The sequence below is a fragment of the Phascolarctos cinereus genome, unplaced genomic scaffold (genome assembly GCF_003287225.1).
Source record: "Phascolarctos cinereus isolate Bilbo 61053 unplaced genomic scaffold, phaCin_HiC Scaffold_3;HRSCAF=262, whole genome shotgun sequence".
NCBI classification, from domain to species: domain Eukaryota; kingdom Metazoa; phylum Chordata; class Mammalia; order Diprotodontia; family Phascolarctidae; genus Phascolarctos; species Phascolarctos cinereus.
In genome coordinates this window covers 185,436,557-185,457,120 of record NW_027555736.1, presented here as the reverse complement: position 1 = coordinate 185,457,120, position 20,564 = coordinate 185,436,557, and the positions used below count along the sequence as shown (strand labels likewise).

The following is a 20,564-nucleotide window of genomic DNA, read 5'->3' as shown; positions in this document are numbered from 1 at the left end:
TGGGGACTGGCTGGATGATGGAGTTTAGGTCCACGATGGGCCTTGCCCCAAGACTCAGGCATCCCTCCTACTCTCAAGCCCAGCACCAGAGGCACTGAGGAAATTGAGGTGGTTGTGTCAGGTTGCCCAAAGCTGGTGGTGAGAAGCCAGATCCCTGTCCAGGTCCAAGGCCTTGGCTGGGCCTACAGATCCAGAAGTAGTCCCTGGCCTGCTCCTGCCCCTTCCACCTGGTGCCTCAGACTCACATCTCCTGTGGCCGTAGGGAAGAGAGGACACAAGTTTTGGGGAGTTAATACATTTTATTGGAGGCTAATGAGGTGCTGTGGTTTTCCAGGCGACCAGGAGGGAGAACAACTTTTTGGGCCAGGTTTTAAGACTGATAATATTAGTACAGTAAGAATCAAAATGCTCAGATGACCTCTATTTTCCTTCTCCTACACAGCCCCTCCCCTTGAGCAGTGGCTCTGACTTGGGAGTGCATCCTTCCCTAGACTCCCAGTCCCTTCCCTTGCTGAATCACTGTCTCAGGAAAGAGGATCCTGCCTCCTCCTTGGGAAGCCAAAGGCTGCAGAGGAGGGCTCCCTCATGCACCAGCTCCACACTCCAAGTGGCACCCACAAGGAGCATCCTCTGAGATGCAGGCAGAACCTAGGCCTCTTCCCCAGCATCTCAAGGAATGAACTACAGGGCTGCCTTTCCAGCAGGACCAATCCCAGCAAAGCCCAGCGGGGTTAGTGCTCTCGTCCCGTGCAGGGGGGGCGGTAGACGGATGTCCTGTGCTCTTTCCATTCAAAGGCATCGTGGCCCTCCCTGCAGGCAAAAGGGGCAACGGTCAGTGGCGCTGACCAGGGCAGGCGTGTGTACCTGCTCCCTGGCCATCCATCTCTGCCCACCTCCCCACTCCCACATGCCTCTGGCTTCCCCAGCAGAGGGTCCCCTTTCCCTACCGGAAGCAGCGTGGGCAGTAGAGGTCCCCATCACAGCCATGGCAGCGTAGAGTGGCATCTTCGTTGCAGATGCAGCACCAGGGCAGCTCCTCCACCACCTTTGATTCAGCTTTGGGGGCCGCAGCCAGGGCCTGCAGAGAAACGGAAGGCCAGCAGGTAGAGAGTTACCCCCAGGGCGCTTTTGGGATGGGGACAATTTCTAATAACAAGGATGGATAGGATCATAGGTTTTGAACTAGAAGAGACCTTAGAGGCCTTAGAACCCAACCCCCTCATTTGACAGATAAGGAAACTGAGTCCCAAAGAAGTTAAATGACTTGCTCAAGGTCACACAGCTTGTAAGTAGAAGAGTCAGAATTCACATCCAGAACTCCATGCTTTCTGTACCATACTTGAGGGCCAGTGGCCAAGGCGTCTCACCTTAGCTTTTGGCTGAACCTGGGGTAGAGGCACCTGCTTTGCAGGGATGTTGAAGCCACTTGCTTCGTCTAGGGCAGCCTCTTCTGTAAGCTGCAAACAGGAAGAGAGGAGGGTTTCCAGGAGCAGCTTCTTCTCCACACTTCTAAGGGTCCTTCTCTTTTGGCCGATCTCACTGGAACCTTTGCCACTCAGTCTCTGCTGTGCCACTCCCACTCCCACCCCCCGCCCTGCTTCACCCTCCTCCCCACTCTGGCTGCTGCTTCCCCACTGTCGTTGGGGAGCAAAAAGCAGAACTGGGGCTGGACAGGAGCAGGTCTTCAACTAGAGGGGCAGGGCCTGGACAGCAACTACCCCCAGTCCTGGGGAGTGTGCACATGTCCATTCTGGGGGGAAGGACTTGGCAGGAGCGGGGGGAATGATCCAGTGGAGGAGAAACAGGAGACGGGTGAGGCAGGGAACGCAAGGTATGGCTCAAAAAGGCCTTGCCTGCTGGAGGACTCTCTGGATGGCCTCCTCTTCATCCTCATCGCTGTCAGGGAAGTGGTAATTCTGCAAGGTCACTGAAAGCAAGGGAAAGGAGGAGGGAATTAACACGGAGAAGATGTCTCTTGGGTGAACATCGGCCTCCCTTCCCAGCCTGGTTCAGTTTAGGGCAGTCAGTCAGTCAGTCAACCAGCACTGTTAAGTGCTATGTGCCAGGTACTGTGCTAAACACTGGGATACAAAGAAAGACCACAAAGAAAGGTCACTGCCTTCAAGCTCACAGTCTAATGGGTGAGACAACACGCAGACAACTACGTACAGACAAGACAGAGAGCGTAAAGGAGAGGCGAAGGCCTTTTACAGAAGGTGGGACTGAGGCCAGGGGTCGGATGTGAGGAAGGTAAGCATTCCCATCACGGTGGGACAGTGACTGAAATGCAAAGCACTGGGAGACGGAATGGCCAGGAGGCTGGGTGGTTAGAGTGCATGTAAGATGGTCAGAAGGGGTCTAGTGAGAATTTTCTATTTGATTCTGGAAGTCAGGAAACCACTGGAGTTTGAATGGGGGTGGCTGAGGAGGAGGGGACACAGCCAGACTGATTTAACAACGTCACTCTGGCAGCTGGGGATGTTGGTCGGGGGAGAGGTTATAAGGACACTGACCCGGCCCTAGAATGGCCGTTTCTCTGATAGCCTGGCGTACATCCTGCTAGGTTGCCTAAATCAGACGCGCCTTAAGGACTGACCAGGGAGAGAGGCCGTGTTCCTCCTGAGCATCTGCTCAGATGAGTTCTCTCAACATTAGGCTCTAGGGAAAGTGAAGGACATAGGGAAGATCAGAGCTGGGCCCTTTTGCTTACCTGCCCCATCTGGGCCTTGTATCTACCTTCAGGCGGGCAGGGTGCCACTCAGTGCCTCCTGCTCTGGTGGGCACGGAAGCTTTGCCAACTCCAAAGTCTTGACACCACACATGGTGAGACAGGAGCAGTCCCTTTGACTGCAGGCCAAATCCAGATGTTCCCCAGCCCTGCACCTTACCTCCTTCGGGGTCCAGGCCCCGAAGTGCAGCTAGCCGCTTGGCAAGGGCCAGGATCCTCTCCTCCCGCGTGTTCTCCTCCCTTAGCTCTGCCGCTGCCTCGGCCAGGAGCCTGCCTTTCTCTCCTTCCAGCAGCTGGTGGGCCAGTTCAGCAGGGCCGATATTCCAGGCCCTTGGGCTATCCCGGTTAAGGTCGTTTTGCAGGGAAATGCCTGAAAGAAACCATAGATGGGGTTAAAGTTGGAAGGGGAAGCTGAGGAGTGGGGACTAGGATGGTCCCATCTTCTCTTGTCAGAAAGTGATGGTAAATCATCCCTGAGGGAATAGATGGGCATAGGGATAGGGAGAGATTACCTGGAGGTGAGGTTTCTTGATCACAGCTTTCATCAATTGCCACCTCAGCTGCTAATTGCGTCAAAAGGTCCTCTGTCTGTTGGGCCTGTGTCCTGGTGTCAGGAGGTTGGTGGACCTGGATCAGTGCAGAGAACCCCACTCAGGAAGAGATACTCAAAAGGCATGGAGCCCAGAGAGGCGAGGAATGGGGTACCAACAGCATGTGAAAACAGCCCCTGTCCAGAAACAGATGCCATCTAGGGTAATAAGGAGCAACAGAGTTACTAGGACTCAGATAACCAACTTTGTGGCTTCAACCGGGGACCGAAGGACTTGCTCCATGAATCCTTGGATGGCCCTCCCTAGCCCCCTATTAAGGTACCTGGTGTGGCAGTCGATATAACATAGGGGCATGGTGGTCAGAATCAATATGGGGACCCTCCCAGCTTACAAAATGTGGACTCTATCCAGACATCCGTTGTTCTGTCTCCCTATCCTTCAACCCATGTTCAGCTGGGTAGGCCAAAGGCCCCCAAGTGGTGGGCTACAGCTCTTACTGGCCGGGAAGCCTGGGACGGGGGGACCCTGCCCTGCAGCACAGCTAGTCGATCCTCCATCTCCTTGGTGGAAGGGATGGGGCCTCGAGGCTCATCCCGAAGAGCGGCCAGCCTGGCCTCAATCTCCGCCTGGGAAGCCACCACCTCTGTAGCACACACAGAGAAACCACAAGTCAGGTCCTAGGATCACTCCAGGATTTTTGGTGCCCAGTTCTCTATGCATAGGCCTTCAGATGCTGAGGTTTCTCCTCCCCACTGAGATGATCTGGAGTTCACAGCATCATAGATTTTGAGCTAGAGGGGACTTTAGAGGTTAATTAGGCCAACCCTTTTATTTTACAGGTGAGAAAACGGAGGCCTTGCTCAAAGTCAAATACAGAGTAAGTGAAAGAGGGGGTTTTTGAAGTTGATGACGCCAAATCCAGCCCTCTTTCTACCGTATCAGCTTTCAGCTGGACCCATCCCCAATCCCACTCACTAGGCTTGGTTTCCTGGCGGAGTTTTTCAAGTCGCTTGGCAATGACTTGATCTTCTTGAGATAGTCCCTGTGGTCGAACCACACCCTGGGGAGCAATGAACTTCTGTTTGGCCTCCAATGCAGCAACACGCCTGTTCAGGGAAGGGAATGGAGGCTGCTGAAAAGCTAGGGTCACTGGAACCAGTGGTACAGGCTGGTATAGGCAAAGGGATGGAAGGGAAGAGCCTACATTCTGGGTTTCTCAAAGTAAGGGGAAGAAGTAAGTAAGAAAAGGACTTCTCCAGTTATCAACAGGAAATTCTAAAGTCTAGATTGGAAAGGGGTGCCCTAGGTAGAAAAGCTGTCACCTCAATGGAGAATCTTGGCTTATGTCCTCCCAGCTAGAGACTGTAGCAGAGAGGCCAGGACTGGGTGGGAATAAACTGGTGAAAGTTCTGTGCCATATCAGAGGGTGGGATATTGGACCAGGCAGCCTGGAAAGGAGTGACCTTTTCCCAGCCTTCCATATTCATTTGGGTCACAAGGTGGTCTCCAGAGGGAATCCCTGTGACTCTACAGCCCAGCATGAGGTGGGTTCCCTGTCTTTATGCTCACCCCCATCCAGCACTCACTTTTTGTAGTTCTGAGGTGGTGACCACCTGGAGACGTTGGCCTCCGAAGGCCCTCTGCAGGGAGAAAGCTCACAGTCATATGTAGTCCTGTGGGCACTGCCACCGTGACCTCACTGTGGTACATCCTTATGTTACAGACTTAGAAACCTACATAGGTAAGTGCGAGGAGCTGCACAAGCATCATACTTAATGAACTTTCCCCTTGCCTCTTTCTTTCTTTTGCTAGGCAATGGGGTTAAGTGACTTGCCCAGGGTCACACAGCTAGTAAGTGTCAAGTGTCTGCTCTGAGGCCTGATTTGAACTCAGGTCCTCCTGACTCTAAGGCCAGAGCTCTATCCATTGTGCCGCCTAACTGCCCTTCCCCTTGCCTCTTTCACATTCACTAGTTTATGATCAAGCACCTCTGCCAGAGGCTGCTCTTGTGTTTTGATCGATCATTTGTATTGCTCACCTGCTCAGCACCTCATGGCATGTCTTGCAGACCTTCTGCTGAGTGTTCCCAAAGCGGGGCACAGCGGCACTGAAGGAGAGGCAGTTGGAACAGAAGGCTCGACCACAGTTCTTACAACCACACTACACAAAAAACAAGAGGCAAGAAAACCCATACTTACACTTCACCGGGTCCTCTTGGGGTACTTTTCCCACAGGGATCTCTCAGTATGCTGAACATATGATATGCTGAGGAGGGAAACAGTGGGAAATCACTTCCATAGGTGGGGGAGATGGGAGGAGAAAGGGTGGCGTCTAAACCCTGGCAGAGTTGGTGATGGAGCCAGATGCACACTCAGCAGACCAGAGAAAACAAAATCCTCTATAAAGTTCCTTCCTGGCACATAATGCTTGCCCTTTTCTCAGTTTGATGCCACCAGAGATGTGGCAGATTCTTATGCTTCTTCTGGAAAGCTGGTGATGATAGGGTGGGGTGAAGCTCTGCCCAGTTTTGGTCTGTCCCTGGCACAGATGAAAACCAGCTCGGCTGAGGGTGGTACAAGGAGATGTGGCCATCCTTCCATTCCAGTCTGGTGTGGCTCCTCTCACACTGAAGCATTTCCTTCCTCTTACAGTCCAGGAAGCGAGCCAGGTACCATGCCCAGGGCCACACATCCCGGGGTAGCCAAGGAATCCTTGCTCATATCAGACAAGGCATCCCTAGCAGCGGGGTCCACGTGATCCCGGTGGCATGAAAAACCATGAGGACACGCTGACCCAAACGGTCAGGCCAGAAAGGAGAGGGTGCATAAGGGCAGCCTGAGGAAGGGAGCCAAGGGGAGTGTCAGCGATCCGGAGACGGGACCGAGGGAGGAAAGGTGGGCAGTGAGGGAGGGGGAAGGGAAGAAGACGGGATGACGAGGGGGGGGTGCAGGAGGCAGGATGCTTTTTAAAGGGGGAGGGCGCGCCGCTCCCAAGCTCCAGGGACAACTAGACTTGCCTCCTTCCTGAACAGAGTGAACTTGGCCGCGCAACCATAGCACCTGCCCTCCATCTCCAGGGCAGGACAGTCAGCTTCCTCGGCCCTCCAGGACACTGCCCCTCCGCAGCCAGACTTTCTTTCTTAGGCCCTCAAGACAGACTTGAGCTGCGACCCAGTCCTTACAACTGTCGGCTCCGGGTGCCCCCACCCCTTAATAGCCCAGGAGGCCTGGGATTGACCGGGCTGGGTCCAGCGAGGTCTAGAGCGATGCCTGCTGGGAAGAGTAGTTCTTTTCCTCCAGCAGGCGGCCTTCGATGGGCTCCAAAAAACTTCAACTCCCAGGGGGCAAAGCGCCTCCAACACGAACAGCCAAACGCAGGGTCGGCTAGACGGGAGGACTCCCTGGCGAGGGCCCGCGCTTAGGCTCCTGGGATTTGTAGTTCGCGGAGGAAGACGCCGGTTTCGGGGGTCGGGACCATGGCGGTGACCAAGGAGTTGTTGCAAATGGACCTGTACGCACTCCTGGGAATCGGGGAGAAGGCGGCGGACAAGGAGGTGAGAGTCTGCGGGCTGTGGTAGCGGCGGCGGCTGCAGCAGCAGAAGCTGGAGCTGCCCCGGGTGGAGAAGCGGTGCCCTGGCTCCTGTCGGGACCGAGGCCTGCGAGCATTTCGCAGCCTACAATCCCCGGGCCAGGGAACAACGCTCTGGGCGCCTCCTGGGCAGTGCTGGGCCCCCTCTCTGGTCGGGGAGCCTCTTGTGCTTCGGCGGACCGCCGTCTATGGGGACTATGGGAACTTCTCCCTTTGCCCTGCTCCCTTCCCTTCTTCCACTTCCCAGCTCTCCCCTTCTTCCGCCTCCCCCTCCTCTCCCCTCTCCCTCTTCCGCCTCCCCCTCCTCTCCTATCTCCCCCTTTCCTCTCCCCTCTCCTTCTTCCGTCTCCCCCCTCCTCTTTCTTCTTCCTCTTCAATCTCCCTCCTCTGTTCCCTTCTTCCTCTTCCATCTCCCCCCTCCTCTCCCTTCTCCCTCTTTCCCTCTCCCTCTTCTCCCTTCCCCCCTCCCCTTCCCTATGCTCTCCCTTCCTCCCTCCCTTTTCCTTTTCCATCCGCTCTTTCCCCTTCCCCCTCTTCCTCACCCTTTCCTCTCCCTCCTCCTCCTCCCTCTCTTCTCCTTCCCATCTTCTCTGCATTTTTCTCCTCTTCCCCCTTCTTCCTCCTTCCTTCCCCTTTCCTCATCCCCATCATGCCTCTCCCTCCATCTTCTCTTCCCCCTCCCCCATCCTATCTTTTGCCTTCCTTCTTTCCTCTTTCCCTCCATTTTCTTCCTTACCTACTTAACGAGTTATTGTTAGAAGGGTATGGTATTTGTTTGGTTCCCTCAGGACATTTTCTTACTTATAAAGTGACCCAAAGCAGTTAGTCAACAATCTTTTCTTGAGTCATTAGTATGTGCCAGGCTGAGGATATGAAGAAAGGCAAAGGTACGGCCCTTACCCTCAGAGAGCTCCCATTCTAATGGGTAGGCAACATGTAAATGATTGATCCTATTGAGAGTACATGAAAGTGACATCAGAGGGAAGGGACTGGTTGGCGATTGCTGTTGGACTGGGAAGGGGCCCTCAGAAAAAGCAAGAGTTGAGCTTGAAGGCTGCTAAAAGCAGAAATGAGGAGGGTGAGCATTCCAGGCTTGGGGAGCAAGCAATGAAAACACGGAAGACAGAGTATGGTGCGTGGCCTGTAGGCCAGTGTGGCTAGGTCTTACAGCTGGGGAAGAGTGGAAGGGGGCCAGGTTATGAAGAGTTTTAAATGTCAAACTCCTGGAGGGTAATAGGGAGCCATGGGAATTTATTGATTGATTGATTGATTGGATTGATTGATTAGGCAGTGGGGTTAAGTGACTTGCCCAGGGTCACACAGCTAGCAGGGAAGTTTATTTATTGAGTATGGGACTGACCTGTGTTAATGTCCTGTTAAAAAAAAAAGTTTCAGTAGCGTCTCATTCTGGCATTCAAGGTTTTCCACAGTATGGCCCCAACCCACCTTTCCAAGCAGCCTATTGCAGTGTACACTGGGCCTGCCAGCCCCTCCAGTATCTGCAGCCTCCATCAGTTGAAATCTGGCACATCCCAAAAGCCTTCTTCCTGAAGCCTTTTTCAGTTTCTCCTAATGAGGTGTGATTTTTGAACTATCACAGTACTTTATCCCTCTTACAGTTATTGTACTGTATATATCATCTAGATTTATAGACTTTCTTAAACCTCAATATTAGATTATTAGATTGTAAACATTTTGAAGGCAAGAACTCTATTTTAATAATCCCTATATCCAATACAGAACCTGCCTCCTATGTAGTAGGTAGTCAAATATTTGTGGAATTGCATGTGAAGAAAATGCCTGGGGTTTCTCAAAGAGAAAACAGCTCCATGTTGAAACCATTGCCTTATGGCCTATATATTAGGTTCTCCTTTGCCATTTCATTTGAGGAAAAGAAGAGTAGAAGGGAAGAAGGAAGGAAGAAAGGGGGAAAAGAAGGGAAAGAAGTAAGAGCTGAAAAGCATTCATTAAGCATTGTACTAAGAGGAATGCTTTCCCTCCTCATCTCTTCCTCTTGGCTTCCTTCAAGTCCCAGCTAAAATTTTACTGAAGCCTGTTAAAGACCTTAGCTTGAATAGGCCAAGGTTCCCCACTGCATCTGGGGCCATCCATCTCCAGATGTCCTGATCTATATCTGGCCACTGGACCAAGACGGCTCCAGAGGAGAAAGTGAGGCTGGTGGCTTTGCACGGCCCTCCCTCACTTAAATCCAATTTACTTGCATGTCGTGACATCACCTCCATGATGTCATGGTCCTCTTCGAGAACAAAAGACAAACAGCAGCAGCAGCAGCAAAATTCTTTCTTTTACAGGAAACCTTCCTTGATTCCCCCTTAATTCTAGTGCCTTCCCTCTGTTGATTATTTCCTATTTATCCTGTATGTAGTTTACGTGTAGTTGTTTACATATTGTCTCTCCCATTAGAGTGTGAGTTTCTCAAGGGCGAGGACTATCTTTTGCCTTAGTATAGTCCCTGGCACATAATAGGTGCTTAATAAATGCTTATCGATTGAGTGAATACAGTTACAGAAGAGATAGTCCCTGACCTCAAGGAGCCCATATTTGAATGTGGGGAAACATCAGACGTAGAGGAATGGTGGCCAGGGAAGGGAGTTTTGGTCTAGGGAGTCACAGGGTAGGTGACATGGCCTCTCCAGAAGCAGTGGTAGTATTGATTTGATTACTGTGGCCAGAGAAGGTAGGCAGGTGACAAGATATACTACAGGGGTGTACAGCTGTATGGGATGTGATTCGTGGTCTGGCCTCAGGTTGGCTAGATGTTGTGGGTGACATAAGTTGACATTTACCCATCAATCAAGCTAGGGCAGCTTTAGGGAAAGCGTTTCAAAGCTGAATTGATCAACTCCTTCAAGGACTGGTGAGCATGATTTCAGGAGCTCTGGTCCATAAGGTGTAGTCGGAAGATTTGGGAGGGCAGGGAGGGCAAGATGGACTGGGTGGGCAGCCAGTCGGAATGGGAAGCAGATTCTGGTTGCTGGTGGTGAGAGAAGGCTGTTTGTTAGGAAATATGGAGGAAAATAAGGCAAAGCCCATACTCTGCATCTCTGTCCTTTGTTCTGAGTCATAGAGGTAACAGATTAATTAAATTAATTACTTTTAATTAATTAAAATAATAATGGTGAGAGGTGCCCCATCAAAGCCATTTTTTATTTGTATCCCCAGGGCTTAGCACAATGCCCAGAACATAGTAGGTACTTAATAAATGTTTTTAGTATTTATTGTATGGTGTGTCTGTGCAGACGACTCCCAGATCTATTTATGCAGTTCTGATATCTCTCTCAAACTTGACACTTCTGAAACAGAACTCATTCTCTCCTCTTAAACCAGCTCCTCCTCCTAATTTCCTTATTTCTGTTGAGGGCACCTTAACTCCTCACTCATAAAAAAGTCTTGCCCATTCTGCCTCCACAGCTTCTCTAACATCTGTTCTCTTCTCTCTACTCTCTTGGCTACCCTCACGTTTAGGCCCTCCTCACCCCTCTTCTGCTCTGTTTACTCACCCCCAAACTGATCTCCCTGCTTCAGACTTGCCCCTTTTCCAAGTCTTCTATATAGTGTCTGAAGTGATATTCCTAAAGCCCAGGTCTGAGCCTGTCACTCCCTGTTCAGAAAGGTCCAGCAGCTCCCTATTTATTGCCTCTAGGATAAAATACAAATTCCTACTAGGCATGTAAAGCACTCTGCTACCTGGCTCCATCCCTCCTTTGCAGGCTTTTTACAAATTACTTCCCTTCATACCTTCTGTGTTCTGATCAAACTGGTTTACTTGCAGCCGTTCCTCCTCCAAGATGTTCTGTTTCCCACTTCCATGCCTTTCCTGCCCTCCATGCTGGAATAGACCCCTTCCTCACCTCTCATCCAAACCACAGCCCCCATTATTTTGTACATACTTTTAATTTCCTCATATATTATATATTGTTCCCTGATAGAGAATATAAGCTCTTTAAAGGTCAAGGATTACTTCCTCCCTATCTTTTTATCCTCAGTGCCTAACACGGTGCAACCACATTGCAGGCACTTAATAAATGCTGCTTGGTTGGTATGTATACCTCCCCTTGAAGCCCCAGCATGGGTGAAACTCTTTCAAGGTAGCTAGGTGATACACTGAATAGAGCACCTGGCCTGGAGTCTGGGAGGTCTGAGTTCATATCTGACCTCCGACAGTTACTGCTCGTGTGACCCTGGGCAAGTCACTTAACCTCTGTCTGCCTTAGTTTCCTCATCTCTGAAACAGGGATAATAATAGCATCCACCTCCCAGGGTGCTTGGCACATAATAGGTGCTATATAAATGTCAGCTGTGATGATTATCATCATCATCATCATTATAGGGGTGAGGAGGAGGCACAGGAGGTTTGGCTGTTGATATAGAAGAAGGAGCAATGGACTTAGAGTCAGGAGAAAACTGAGTTCAAATCCTGTTTTTGGTGCCATTGGCAAATTGCCTAACTTCACTTCACCGAGCCTCAGTTTCCTCATTCCTGAACTGGGATTGTAATTGCCCAGAATCCATCTGGAGCGTCCTAGACCCAACGCCATTGTGGATGCCCTTCTCCTCTCTGTTCTGTTTGCCATGTCCCCTCCCTGGGATGCCCAGCACCCATCTGAGCCGTCTGACTGTTCGTGTGGTTGGGGTGGATCAGATGGGTGAGATGGAGAATAACCAAGCCTTGCTGTCTTCTCAGCCACTGCCTCCTAAGGCCTTACTTACCACCAGCCCTGCCTCTGTACCCGCTGCATCCTTGCTTTGTGTGAACTGCAGATGAAACCTAAAACCTTGGAGGGGCCTTACCAGCTTCCCTGCAGCTGCACCCTGAGGGCTCCTGGGCCTTGCCATCCACACTGCAGTTCAACCTTTTGTGTATTACCTCTCCTCATTAGAATACCAGTCGCAGGGGAGCTGAGGCTGTCTCACTTTTTCGGGGTGCTTGTTCAGTGATTTTAGTCATGTCGTGACCCCATTTGGGTTTTTCTCAGCAAAGATACTGGGGTGGTTTGCCATTTCCTTCTCCACCCCATTTTACAGATGGGGAACTGAGTCTAACAGGGTTAAGTGACTTGCCTAGGGTCACACAACTAGTAAGTGTGTAGTAAGGCCAGATTTGAAGTCAGGAAGATGAGCTTGGCACTCTATCCAGCTGTACCACCTAGCTGCCCCTTTGTATGCTTAATAAATGCTTTTTTCATTCATTTATTTGTATGTAAATTGCTTTGCAAATCTTAAATGGCTATGTCTGGTTTTTTTTATTCATGTAATCTTAATACTCTGGAAATCTTTTGGAAGGAAACTAGCATTTATAAAGCACCTACTATGTGCCCTGCACTGTGCTAAATGCTTAACAAATATCGTCTCATTGGATCACATAATTGTCATGGATCTGGCCAGTGGGACCTGGAAGCCCCAGTTGGGTGTTAAAATGTAAGCAGGGAAGCATGGAGGCCAGAATCACTCCGTATCTTTCCTAAAGGTTGTTTTAGTGACCTGAGTAACCCAGAACTGGACAAAATGCCAGGTCCTAGAAAAGTTTGGCCCATCCTAAGAGCTATTTTTGCTTCTTGTTTTCAAATGGAATCCCTAAGATTATGAGGTTTTTTGTTTTTTTTTTTTTAAAAAAAGGTGTCTTTTTTAGAATTAGGGATTGGAGTAAAGGGTGGCTCAGGGTTCAGTAGGTTAAGGGTTGGGGTGGAAATATTACTATGTCAGCCCTGGGGATCCAAAGATTTTGCTGGAACCCCTCATCCTTTTAGGCACCAGCTTTCGTTGCACTCTCCTGAGTTTTCCCTTTACCTCATTTGTCCTCTTTGACTTTTGAAAGTGACATATCTTGCCCTTGTCCTTTTAAAATGTTCTCTGTACTTATTTCTTGCTTGCTATGCATTTCCCTCCATGGGTTTCTCAGACTTATGTCAATAGGCCCCACTTTCAGTCCTTTCTGTACCTTCGCCCGCTCCTCCCAAATGTGGCCCATGCTTTTGAAACGAAGAGGCCAGGACTGATGACTCTGTCTCTCTCATTTTACAACCAAGTGCTTATGCTGGTGTCCCAGGAAGTTTCCTCCCGAAAGAAGTGCTGTCATAATACTTTATACTTGTTCAGCATTGCAAGTACTCTCAAGCATATTCCATTATTTTATCATTACCCCACCAGGGCAGGGACTGTTACCCTATTGTAAAGATAAGAAAAATGAGAGTTGGGGGAGCGTTGCGCATAACTGTCAGGGGTAGAGAACCAGGCCTGGAACTCAGACCTGATTTCTGAATTGTAAAGAGAAAACCTGCTTATAGGAAGTCTGCCTCCTAAACCATCTTTCAAGCTACTGTCAGATTAATCTTTTAATTCAAAGAGATCATAGATTTAGAATTGAAAGGGACCAGTAGAATGTAAGCTTCTTACTGGTCTCAAAACCTATGGAAGCCCTTGCTGCTTAGCAGAGTTGACTGATTATTAATAGATCAGAAGCTATCTAGTCCAATCCCCACAGATGAAAACACCAACCAACCTAAGGCATAAACCTATTCATATTACTTACTCCTCTTGTTCAGAAATACTCAGCAGGTTCTTCTGCCATGGATTCAAGGCCTTCCTCAGTGGGGCGCCACCTTGATTTTATGCTTTTCTCCAGCCAAGCTGGACCGTTCACAGTTCCGTGAACATGCACACGCTGCCCACTCATGCCTGCTTTCCTTCAGGCTGTCCACCATGCCTGGCATCCCCTCTTCCTATCTTCAGCTTTTGAATTCCAGCCTGCTCTTTAAAGCCTCAATTCAAAGGTGATTTCCTCCATGAAGCCTTCCTTGATCCTCCTAGATGCTAATGACTTTTCTCCCCAGACCCCACATAACAAGCACTTTGTTTTGTAACTTTTTAATGTAGTAGGCCAAGTAATAATGTGAATTATGATTAATCATCATTGTTGATGTCCCAGCCCCTACTAAGCTGCTGAGCCCCTTAAGGCATAAACACGGTTCTCTGAGCATAATAGCTACTTAATAAGCTCTTGAGTCATGACTCTTTCTATGTTCTCTCTAAACAGAAGTATAATCTTTATACATGCCCCTGCACCCCCAAAGATAGTCCGCTTTTTCATATTTGCTTTGTATTCAGAATAGGTTCTAATCAACACAGTTCATTTTTGGTTTTTTTTAATAATAGATTTTTTATTGCTATCTTCAGATTTTTCGTCTCTGAGATTTTCTCCCAGAGAGCTATCCCTTATCACAAAGAATTTTAAAATCTGACGTATTCAGTATTCCACACTTGTGAACTTTCCCTCCTCGGCTCCCCCCCTTGCAAAGAAAGGAAGGAAAGGGAAGGGAATAAGTATTTATACAGTGCATACTATGTGCCAGGCTCTGTGCTAAGCTATCTCAGTCTGTCTGTCTGTCTGTCTGTCTGTCTCTCTCTCTCTCTTTCTCTTCTCTCTACACCCCTCTCTCTCAACAAGTATTACTTATCTCATTTGAGCCCAAGAATCAGGGGTGGGGTGGAGGAGGAAGAAATATGGGTATTTTTAAAATGTGGAATAAGAAGCTACTTTTCTAAACTCTTATCTGTACCTGTTGAGAGGTATCATGGCAGAGTGGACAGAGCCAACCTTGGCATCAGGACTTGGGTTTGAGGCCTGCCTTTGACACAGGCTGTGTAATGTAGGCAGATCCCTTAACCTGGATGTGCTTCAGATAAAAATTAAGACAGTAAGTTGTAGAGGCAGTGCCAGTCTGCATTGGTGGAAGGAGTGCCTCCATTGGAAGCCAGACCTATTGGTAAAATCAGAGAGCCAGTTCAGACCAGAGGAGCCGAATTCTTACAGTTCTCCCTTGCTAGATGTATTCAGACATGGATCCAAACATGAATTGTAAACCCATAAAGCTTCACCCTTGAATTTTGGCTGCTCCTTGGGGAGGTAGTCCTATAGTTATTGTCATTATTAATTATAGGCATATCCTGTGACGGCCTTCCTAGGTATTATTTTTAGTCTCTACATATTTGTTTCCCCTATGAGAATATAAGTTCATGGTGTGTAAGGATCGTTTCATTCTGTGTATTTATATCCCCTTGCCTCACACAGTGCTTGGCCCATAGTAGGAGGCTGGCTTCAAGGAATCAGTTAATACTTAGGTATACTAATATTTGTTGAGTGTGTATTTTGTTTTAGCTAAGAAAAATAACTGGGGAACGGATCCCTATCTTAACATCTGTCTTTCTGTTGAGCTGACTTTCCTAAAAGCCAATATTCTTGATCAATGAAAAGACATTTGAGGGGTTTCCAAGACCTGGACTTCTGAGTCTTTGTGGCTTATCTCTGTCCGTGATGTCAGATGTCAGTCTTGATTTCTTCCTCTGAACAATTAGGGATTGAGATGCTCTCTGCCTTCACCAGGCTTAAGGGGAAAAAAAAGTCAACTCTTGAAAGGCACAAAGGGTCATGATTACTAATTGTTCCCATTTTTTCTTTTTTTTTTAGATTTTTAAAACATTTTTATTTAAAGTTTTTAGTTCCAAATTCTATCCTTCCCTCCCCTCTATCCTCCCTGTGGTGGTAAGCAATCAGATAAAGGTAATACGTGTACGATTATGTAAAACATTTCCTTATTAGTCACTTTGTACAAGAAGACTTAAATGAAAGAAAGTGAAAAATAGCATGCTTCAGTCTGTATTCAGTCAATATCAGTTCTTTCTCAGGAGGTGTATAATATGCTTCATCATTATAGTCTTTGGGATTGTTTTGGATCATCGTATTGCTGAGAATAACCAAGTCTTTCACAGTTCTTCATTGAACAATATTGCTGTTACTATGTACAACGTTCTCCTGGCTCTGCTGACTTCACTATGCATCGGTTCATGGAAGTCTTTCCAGGTTTTTCTGAAATCATCCTGCTTATCATTTCTTACAGCACAATAATATTCCATTACAATCATATACCACAGCTTGGTTAGCCACATTCCCCATTTGATGGGCATCCGTGCAATTTCCAATTCTTATCCACCATATAAAGAGCTGCTACAAATATTTTTGTACAAATAGGTCCTTTTCCTTTTTTATGATCTCTTGGGGATACAGACCTAGCAATGATATTGCTGGATCTGACTTTATTTGTGTGAAAAATGTTTTATAATTGTGTTCATATAGTTCCAGGGTTTTTCTTGGCAGGTAGAATCCCAAGTATTTTATATTGTCTACAGTTATTTTAAATGGAATTTCTCTTTCTATCTCTTACTGCAGGACTTTGCTGGTAATATACAGAAATGCTAATGATTTATGTGGCTTTATTTTGTATCCTGCAACTTTGCTAAAGTTGTTAGTTATTTCAAGTAATTTTTTAGTTGATTCTTTAGGATTCTGTAAGTATATCATCATATCATCTGCAAAGAATGATAGTTTTGTTTCCTCATTGCCTATTCTAATTACTTTAATTTCTTCTTCTTTTACTGCTATAGCTAGCATTTTAGTACAGTATTAAATAATAGAGGTGATAATGAGCATCCTTGTTTCACCCCTGATTGTATTGGGAGGGCTTCTAGCTAATCCTCATTACGGAGAGTGCTTGCTGATGGTTTTAGATAAATATTGCTTATCATTTTAAGCTCCATTTATTCCTTTGCTTTCTAGTGTTTTTAATAGGAATGGGTGCTGTATTTTGTCAAAGACTTTTTCAGTATCTGTTGAGATAATTTTTTTTTGGTTTTATTATTGATATGGTCAATTATGCTAATACTGAACTAGGTCTGTATTCCTGGTATAAATCCCACCTGGTCATAGTTTATGATCATTGTGACATATTGCTGTAATCTCTTTGCTAATATTTTATTTAAAATTGTTTTGCATCAGTATTTATTAGGGAAATTGGTCTATAATTTTCTTTCTCCGTTTTGGTTCTTCCTGTTTTGGGTATCAGCACCATATTTGTGTTGTAAAAGAAATTTGGTAAGACTTCTTTGCCCGTTTTTCCAAATAGTTTATATGGTAGTGGGATTGATTGTTCTTTAAATGTTTGCCACTTGTGAATCCATCTGGTCCTGGGAATTTTTTCTTAAGAAGTTTGTTGATGGCTTTTTCAATTTCTTTTTTTAATATTGGGTTAAGTATTTTGTTTCTTCTTCTGTTAATTTGGGTAATTTATATTTTTGTAGATATTCATCCATTTCATTTAGATTGTCAAATTTATTGGCATGTAATTGGGCAAAATGGCTCCTAATATTTGTCTTAATTTCCTCTTCATTGGTGGTGAATTCACCACTTTCATTTTTGATACCAGTAATTTGGTTTTCTTCTTTCCTGTTTTAAATATCAAATTAACCTATGGTTTGTGTGTGTGTGTGTATAATATATATATATATATTTAAAATCTATTTTTCTTTATTTATTTTTTTTGGTGAGGCAGTTGGGGTTAAGTGATTTGGCCAGAGTCACACAGCTAGTAAGTGTTATGTGTCTGAAGCTGGATTTGAACTCAGGTCCTCCAGGGTCAGCGCTCTATCTACTGCACCACCTAGCTACCCTTGGTTTATCAATTCTTTTTTCATAAAACCAGCTTCTAGTTTTGTTTATTAGTTAAATGGTTTTCTTTCATTTTTATTAATCTTTCCTTTGATTTTCAGGATTTCCAATTTGGTCTTTAATTGGGGATTTTTAATTTGTTCTTTTTCTAGTTTTTTAGTCACATGCCCAATTCATTGATCTGTTTTTTCTCTATTTTATTGATTTAAGCAATTAGAGATATAGCTTTTCTCCTAAGTACTGCTTTAGCTGCATCCCATAAATCTTGGTATGTTGTCTCATTGTTGTCATTTTCTTTAATGAAATTATCAATTGTTGTGATGATTTATTCTTTGGCCCACTTGTTTTTTAGGATTAGATTATTTAATTTCAAGTTAATTTCTAATCTCTCTTTCTCTTGTTCATTACTCTTGTTCATGTAATTTTTATTGCATTATGATCTGAAAAGGATGTGTTTATTGTTTCTGCTTTTCTGCATTTAGTTGCGAGGTTTTTATGTCCTAATACATGGTCAGTTTTTGTGTAGGTGCCATGTATTGCTGAGAAAAAGCTGTAGTCTTTTCTGTTCCCATTAGTTTTCTTCAGAGATCTATCATATCTAACTTTTCAAGAATTTTATTGACCTCCTTAACTTCTTTCTTGTTTATTTTTTGGTTAAATTTATCTAGTTCTGAGAAGGGAAAGTTGAGGTCCCCCACTAGTATAGTTTTTTATCTATTTCCTCCTGTATCTCATTCAACTCCTTCAAAAATTTAGATGCTATACCATTTGGTGCATACATGTTATTATTGATATGACTTCATTGTCTGTGGTACCTTTCAGCAAGATATAGTTTCCTTCTTTATCTCTTTTAATTAGATATATTTTTGCTTTTGCTTTATCTGTAATCATGATTGCTACCCCTGCTTTATTTGCTTCAGCTGAAACATAATGTTCTCTGCTCCAGCCCTTTACCCTATGTGTATCTCTCTGCTTCAAATGTATTTCTTGTAAACAACATATTATAAGATTCTGTGTTTGCGTGTTTGTTTTTTTGGCGAGGCAATCAGAGTGAAATGACTTGCCCAAGGTCACACGTGTGTCTGGGGCCATATTTGAACTTGGGTTCTCCACGCTCTGGGGCCGGTGCTCTGTCCACTGCATCTAGTTGCCCCAAGATTCTGGTTTTTAATCCATTCTTCTCTCCACTTCCATTTTATGAGTAAGTTCATCCCGTTCACATTTATAGTTATGATAACTAACTGTGTATGTCTCCCTCCATGCTATTTTTTGCTTGTTTATCCCTCTCTCTCTCTCTCATATCCCCCTCCTCACAAGTGTTTACTTCTGATCACTACCTTCCCCAATATACCTTTCCTTTTATCAATCCCTCCCTCTTCTATTATCCTTGTCCCATTTTGTGTTTCCCTTGAGTCCTGTATTTAGAGGTAAAATTTTTTATTCAGTTCTGGTCTTTTAATTAGAAATGCTTGAAAGTCTTCTATATTGTTAAATGTCTTTTTTTCCTCCCTGGATTATTATACTCAGTTTTGCTGGGTAGGTGATTCTTGGTTGTAATCCTAACTCCTTTGCCTTCTGGTATATCATAGTCTGAGTTCTCCATTTCTTTAATGTGGAAGCTGCCAGATGCTGTGTAATCGTGACTGTAGCTCCATGATACTGTTCCCATTTCTTGAACCTGTGGTTTGCTATTAGTTTTTCCCTTGTGATTCATCAGGGCATAGTTCATCTACTATCTGTCATAAAACAAGAACAGGCCCTATGGGTATTTTCCTTATCTGTTTCCAATCTGTCTGGTCTTTTACAGCGAAAACTAGTTATTTGCACTACTGACTTAGTGTCACCAACTTTTATTGCATGGGAAACCAGAAGCCTGCCCCTAAATGATAACTTATCCTCTTCTTTTGTAGACCACCTTTCCCTGAAGGATCCAGAACTGTTTTGCCTCCCTTAATGATGGTTGTTTTATATTTTTTGAAACCCTCAGCCCTTTGCTTTTGGGGGTGAGTCAGCTATTCACTCCCTGTTAGAAAACAAGTGAATTGTCAAAGACATTACTGTGTGCCTGGGGCCAAGCCCAAGATGGCGTCCAGAAAACCCTGCTCCTGGCCTGTTTCTGCTCTCAGGAGCTAAAGCTTCCTTAGCCTCCAGATCTGAATAGAACCAATTGTGGGTCTTGTGGGGCCACCTGACCCTGTCAAGGAGAGCCTGGGTGTCTGCACAGATTCGGTAATCCTCCCGATTACGCCTGTCTGTAGAAGGATGGAGCCAGACACTGAATTCAGTGCCCCTTGTGATTTGCAGGACGTCCTGTTTCAGGCTTTTCCTTCTCTGGATTTAGAGGTGCAGGAGACCTTTGAGATCATCTAGTCTGATGGCCTTAGAATGCAGATGGGGAAACTGAAACCAAGCGATCCAAGCGATTTGCTCCAGGTCACGTAAGCAGAGCCATTATCTGAACCTAGGTCCTCTGAGTGCACCCAGTGGAGAGAATTGGGCCAGGAATCAGGAAGACCTTGGTCCCTGGCCTGCTCCAGACACTTCCCAGCAGTGTGTATATCTCAGGTCAAGTCACTTAACCTCTGATCTTCAGTTTCCTTACTGTAAAATTCCAGTAGTGATAATGCTTGTCCTACTTACTTCACCATCATTGTGAGGATTGAGTGGTTAAGTGCTCTGCAGACTTTAAAACACTAGAAATGTCTGCTTAAGCAATATCATCACGTAGACTGCTGGGTTTTAATCAGGAAATGTGTATAGCAGGAAAGGGAAGTTAGAAAAGAGTTTTAGGTTCTGGAAGGGCAAGGATGATGCTTTGTACTCCTTTTTAAAATAATAATAATAATAATAATAATAATAGCATTTAGTGCTTTTATGTTGGCAAAGCGCTTTATATTTGTTATCTCATTTGATTCTCACATCAGCCCTGAGAGTAGGTGCTATTATTATCCCCGAGGCAAACAGGTTAAGTGACTTGCCCAAGATCACACAGCCAGTAAGTGTCTGCAGCCCAATTTGAACTCATGTCTTCCTGACTCCAGGTTCAACTCACCCACTGTGTCACCTACCTGCCTGCCTCTCCAATTACCTCTTACAAAAACGACTTCATTGCTCAGAGCACTTCAATAAAGTATGCTCAATAAATACATGTTGAAAAAAAAATTAATGTTTGCACATG

The 20,564-nt window shown here is 45.9% G+C and overlaps 2 protein-coding genes across 5 annotated transcripts in view; one reads left to right on the top strand and one right to left on the bottom strand.

The window, feature by feature from the left end:
- Positions 1-279: 279 nt before the first annotated feature.
- On the bottom strand, positions 280-6,525 carry ZFYVE19 (zinc finger FYVE-type containing 19). Of its 4 annotated transcripts, none has more exons than XM_021009226.2 (11): positions 6,296-6,523; positions 5,318-5,439; positions 4,866-4,919; positions 4,255-4,385; positions 3,777-3,922; positions 3,241-3,355; positions 2,889-3,098; positions 1,854-1,927; positions 1,368-1,457; positions 948-1,078; positions 280-810 (listed from the first exon to the last, which is right to left on the bottom strand). In XM_021009226.2, the coding sequence occupies exons 1-11, from the start codon at positions 6,347-6,349 to the stop codon at positions 732-734; spliced, it is 1,206 nt and encodes a 401-aa protein (XP_020864885.1). In that variant the 5' UTR covers positions 6,350-6,523; the 3' UTR covers positions 280-731. The 4 variants fall into 4 exon arrangements, with proteins under 4 accessions (XP_020864885.1, XP_020864886.1, XP_020864887.1 ...); XM_021009227.2 differs by lacking the exon at positions 6,296-6,523 and adding an exon at positions 5,478-6,225 and having other exon boundaries at positions 5,318-5,386; XM_021009228.2 differs by lacking the exon at positions 4,866-4,919 and having other exon boundaries at positions 6,296-6,525.
- Positions 6,526-6,665: 140 nt separating this feature from the next.
- Positions 6,666-20,564, top strand: part of DNAJC17 (DnaJ heat shock protein family (Hsp40) member C17) — a 34,356-nt gene continuing 20,457 nt past the window's right edge. Inside the window, exon 1 of the mRNA XM_021009230.2 lies at positions 6,666-6,832. Coding sequence (XP_020864889.1) covers positions 6,755-6,832 — 78 coding nt within the window. The 5' untranslated portion in view covers positions 6,666-6,754. The remainder of the gene's footprint in view (positions 6,833-20,564) is intronic.

Coding starts and splice junctions, on each gene's coding strand:
- ZFYVE19 (XM_021009226.2), bottom strand. CDS start 6,349: ATGGAGGGCAGGTGCTATGGTTGCGCGGCCAAGTTCACTCTGTTCAGG. Junction 3,099..3,240: donor TCAAGAAACCTCACCTCCAG/GTAATCTCTCCC, acceptor GGTTTCTTTCAG/GCATTTCCCTGCAAAACGAC. Junction 811..947: donor TACTGCCCACGCTGCTTCCG/GTAGGGAAAGGG, acceptor TTTTGCCTGCAG/GGAGGGCCACGATGCCTTTG.